The sequence below is a fragment of the Canis lupus genome, chromosome X (assembly GCF_011100685.1).
Source record: "Canis lupus familiaris isolate Mischka breed German Shepherd chromosome X, alternate assembly UU_Cfam_GSD_1.0, whole genome shotgun sequence".
NCBI lineage: Eukaryota > Metazoa > Chordata > Mammalia > Carnivora > Canidae > Canis > Canis lupus.
In genome coordinates, this window is record NC_049260.1 from 57,154,031 (window position 1) to 57,158,505 (window position 4,475).

General features: G+C 39.4%; 1 protein-coding gene across 1 annotated transcript; it reads right to left on the reverse strand.

Annotated features, from left to right (window-relative positions):
* Positions 1 to 1,025: 1,025 nt before the first annotated feature.
* NAP1L2 (nucleosome assembly protein 1 like 2) lies at positions 1,026 to 3,311 on the reverse strand. Its single transcript, XM_038586529.1, has one exon. It carries the CDS (start codon positions 3,232 to 3,234, stop codon positions 1,846 to 1,848), a length of 1,389 nt encoding a protein of 462 aa, XP_038442457.1. The 5' UTR covers positions 3,235 to 3,311; the 3' UTR covers positions 1,026 to 1,845.
* Between the last annotated feature and the right edge of the window lie 1,164 nt (positions 3,312 to 4,475).

A 4,475-nucleotide genomic window follows, 5' to 3' on the forward strand; every position in this document is an offset into this window, starting at 1 on the left:
AAGAAAATCAGGCAGTGTTATAAACTTACCTCTCTGAGCCAAAATCCGAAGGAAGCATGTTCAATAATGGAGGAATAAGTCACAAGCAGAAGAGCTTTTGTTCCACTTTCATCTTATAATTCTGTGGGATCACATCACAATCACCTGGGATGGAAGAGTGGATAGGCAGCAATAACGAGACACAGTTAGCACTTCCTAGCCTCTCTCAGATCTCACATGGCTTGGAAGGGATTTAAAAATTCCCTGTTTTCCCAGAGGGATAGATATGACCTTCATAGAATCTGCCAAAATGGGAAGCCAAACCTCTGGGTTTCCACATGTGAAGAAGGCAATGTCAGCTCTGAGACAAGTCAGCTCTCTAACCAACCACATTCTATTTCCCCAGTCAGTGGTCAACCCTCCCACCAATGTGATAAAACAATATAAGTCCCTGTAAACCTAGATGACATTGTGGAAAGTTAGGTAAGTCTGAAATATAGACTAACACACAGGAGCCTGTTATTTATATCAGTGTTTAAATTATGAAATAGCGAATTTACTGGATTCAAACTGAGATTTTTGTTTCCCCAAAAACTTGGGGTGTGGAGATGGACTCAAAATTAGTTTAGTTATAAAACCTCAGATAGGGATCCCTGGGTGGCGCAGTGGTTTGGCGCCTGCCTTTGGCCCAGGGCACGATCCTGGAAACCCGGGATCGAATCCCACGTCAGGCTCCCAGCGCATGGAGCCTGCTTCTCCCTCTGCCTGTGTCTCTGCCTCTCTCTCTCTGTGTGTACCTATCATAAATAAATAAATAAATAATTTTAAAAAAATAAATAAAACCTCAGATAGTTTCTTTGCACATTCAAGTATAGTGTTAGTAGATCTGCATGCATATTTAAACACATAGAAAAGTAATAGAAAATAAATCAAGACATTAACAATACTTATCTTTGGGGAGTGGGTATATGGATTTTGGTTTAATTAATATATTTTTTAGTATTTTTCAAATGTTTTCCAATGAACATAATGAGAAAAAAGATCAGTTTCAAAACAAGAAACACTCTGAAATTTTTATTTATTTTATTTTGCAGTGAAAGAACATGAAAAAACTTCAAAATGGTAACATGATTACTTCCAATGAATGATTAAGTGTACTATAGGAAGAGAAATACACTCTTAATACAGTTTACATAATTACACAGAATAATATGTGGCAATCTCTTGAAAGTAATGTGATTAACCACTAATAAACAATAACCTCAATATAACTATGTTATATTATTTATTATGGTCACATAAAATACAAGAGCCTATGGACCAGCTATTATTAACAATAAATGTGGTTTTGCCTGAAATTCTTAACTATTTACAGGTTTCTTAAGCATTCAAGTTTTAAATCTACTGTATTTTTATTGCAAAATGAAGCAGGTACAACAGCATTAAACCCACTAGATTAAGGTCTAAGAAAACAAATATAAAAACAAACAACAGCAACAGCAGAAAACCTTGGGTTGGTTCTCCAAGATTTTCTTTTCAAATAAATGTTGATCTCATTTAGCAGTTCCGATAATACTCACAGCCACAGATTAATAGCTACATGATAAAAGGACTTTAGAAGGATTTAAACTACACAACACTATACTAATATTTTAAATCATCTACCACAGTTTACATTTCTTGAAAGCATTCTACTACTAAAATGCAACACCAAATGAATTAGTATTTAAATTTCTCCTATACTTCTGAGACCTATGTTTTAACTGGCACTGCAAGAAAAAATTCAGAACACGAGAATATAATTAACTTATATATATTGAGTAAAGATCTAAGGCAGTAAATGTTAGGGCCAAGTATACTCTGCTGTTAGCGATCAATGTCTTCTACTATTGTCTCAAGATTTTTGCAACAGGCTTTAACCTCCTCAATTGCAGCCATCCAATTATCATAAATAATTTTGTCATAAATTGCATCATTAACTTCCCTAACTACCCCCTCCTGCTGAGACTCAAGGGCATCACCTGAGAAAAACAACACTGATCTTGGAATTATATAAGTACGTAAATTGTGACCAAGTAAAAAATCATCATTTCCATCTTTTCCATTTGAGCTGATTCCCTGAGGAGTAAAGAAATTGAAGAATGAATCCTTGGGAAAATCTTCAGTTACAGTTCGTACTGTTCCCCAAATCCGATGCTTCTGCTTCTTCCTGATGGTTTTCAAAGTGACATTCTTTCCTTCATTCCAATCTATCTCACAGCCTGTGCAATACTCAATTGCAGTTCCCCTATAGGGATGGGGATCATAATATGCCAGCCTTGACTTCAGCACATAAGTCTTTGTTAACAGCTCATTTTTGAAATATTCATTGGGCTTGAAGTGAAATTCTAGTGTGAAACTGAGAGGCTCACCAGGACCTGAAAGTTTCACTTTAATATCTGTCAGGAGCTTCAGAATAGGCTCATCATATTTCTTAATCAAAGGAGTGAGTGTGTCAACATTTTTTAAGACAGTCAGCCAAAAATCAGGAATTCCTTTAGGATCCTGTTCTTCTTTATTCTCTTTTCCAGTAGCCTCAATGTCATCACCATTATCATCATCATCATCATCGCCATCATCTTCCTCAACAGCATAATCATAATAATCTCCCTCATAACCATCATCCTCATCCATATACTCATGCACCAGACCCTCCTCATTACCATACATCTCTTCCTCATCATACATCTCATCATCATAGTCCTCTGAGTCTGATTTATATTCACATTCCTCTTTTGTAGGTTCATAGATTGCATTTATAATCTGACGTCTTTTTTCCAATAAGGGTTGATACATTTCAGCAAACTTTCTTTCAATGCCATGAAATTCCCTCATAAATTTGGATTCTAGATTGGCCACTCTAGTTTGAAGCTTTTTGAGGGCTAACACACGGTACTTAACTTTCAAAGGTAGACTTTCAACAAAGTCTGTATCTAAAAGATAACCAATAAGTCCTTTTGGACGATCTGAATCCTCATCAATATCTTCATCTTTTACCCCACCTTCCCCGGACCCAGCAGCAGCATCTTCTCCTTTTCCCCCTTCTTTCCCAGGCCCAACGGCGGCTTCTTCACCGCGCTCCTTATCATCTCCAGGCCCAGCTGCGACATCTTCACTCTGCTCCGGCTGTTCCCCGGGTCCCTCCATAATTACCTTATTATCAGCCTCTTCTTGACTAAATTCTAACAGTTTCTTGTGGTCGGCTGACTCGGCCATTTTTCAAAGGACCGTAACGCGTAAGGTGGCTACCGCCAAGATAAGGAGACCTGACCTCCGCAGGGAAAGACTCACCGGAATAGCAGAAGCGGTGGTGGCTGGGGCAGAGGTGGAGCGAGCAGTAGTGGCTGGCTGGGCTGCGGGAATAACGGTGGAGGCTGCTGCGGGGATGAATGCTGTGAGAAGTGGACAGAGGCAACGGTAGGATGGGCTTGGGTGCAGAGAGTGGCGAGGCCAGTCTCGCAGGAGCGAGCCAGAGACGGCAGAGAGCTGCAGTTGGGCGGACCTCCTTCGCAAGCAGCAGCTGCTGCAAGAAAAACCGGTGCCGCAATATGATTACACAGAGGTCTTTTGACTAGATTTTCTTGGTGCAAATAGTTTGCTGCGTCACTCCCTCCCTCCCCTATGACTCTGCTCTAATCTCATTTGCTGAGCTGGGTGATTGACAAATCCTGAGCCAATAAATTATTAGATCTATCAAGTTTCCAACTCAGCTCACCTTCCCAGGTTTTCTAATATAGCTGATTCATCCACGTCTCACTTATCTTCTAACTCCCTCCCGAGTTTTCAGAAACCCAAATTTTGTTTATTCTCTCAAATTGTAACTGGTATTATAATTTCAAAAAAAGCTAAAAAAAAAATAGTAAGTAAAATGTCAGACAAAGCTAAAGGACAAAGCATCCACCCATCCTAAATCTGTCCCTTTGATTTTAGCCCCAGGCTCTGGAAGGGGGAAATTTATAAAGAGAGGCTACAAGGGAAAACACTTTAAAAATTAGCAATCTTGGTCTTATGCTGGTGTAAATGCCAGTGACTTAAATATTCTATATTTTGTAAACTCAACACCTAAGAAACAAAAAAATCCAATCGTGAAATGGCAGAAGACATGAACAGAAATTTCACCAAAGAAGACATACACATGGCCAACAAGCACATGAGAAAATGCTCCACATAACTTGCCATCAGGGAAATACAAATCAAAACCACAATGAGATACTGCCTCACACCAGTGACAATGGTGAAAATTAACAAGACAGGAAACAACAAATGTTGGAGAGGATGTGAAGAAAGGGCAACCCTCTTGCACTGTTGGTGGGAATGCAAAGTGGTACAGCCACTCTGGAAAACAAGTGTGGAGCTTCCTCAAAGAGTTAAAAATAGAGCTACCCTATGACCCAGCAATTGCACTGCTGGGTATTTACCCCACAGATACAGATGTAGTGTAACGCCGGGACACCTGC

Excerpts from the sequence above, each read along its gene's own strand:
- NAP1L2 (XM_038586529.1), bottom strand. The coding sequence starts at position 3,234 with ATGGCCGAGTCAGCCGACCACAAGAAACTGTTAGAATTTAGTCAAGAA.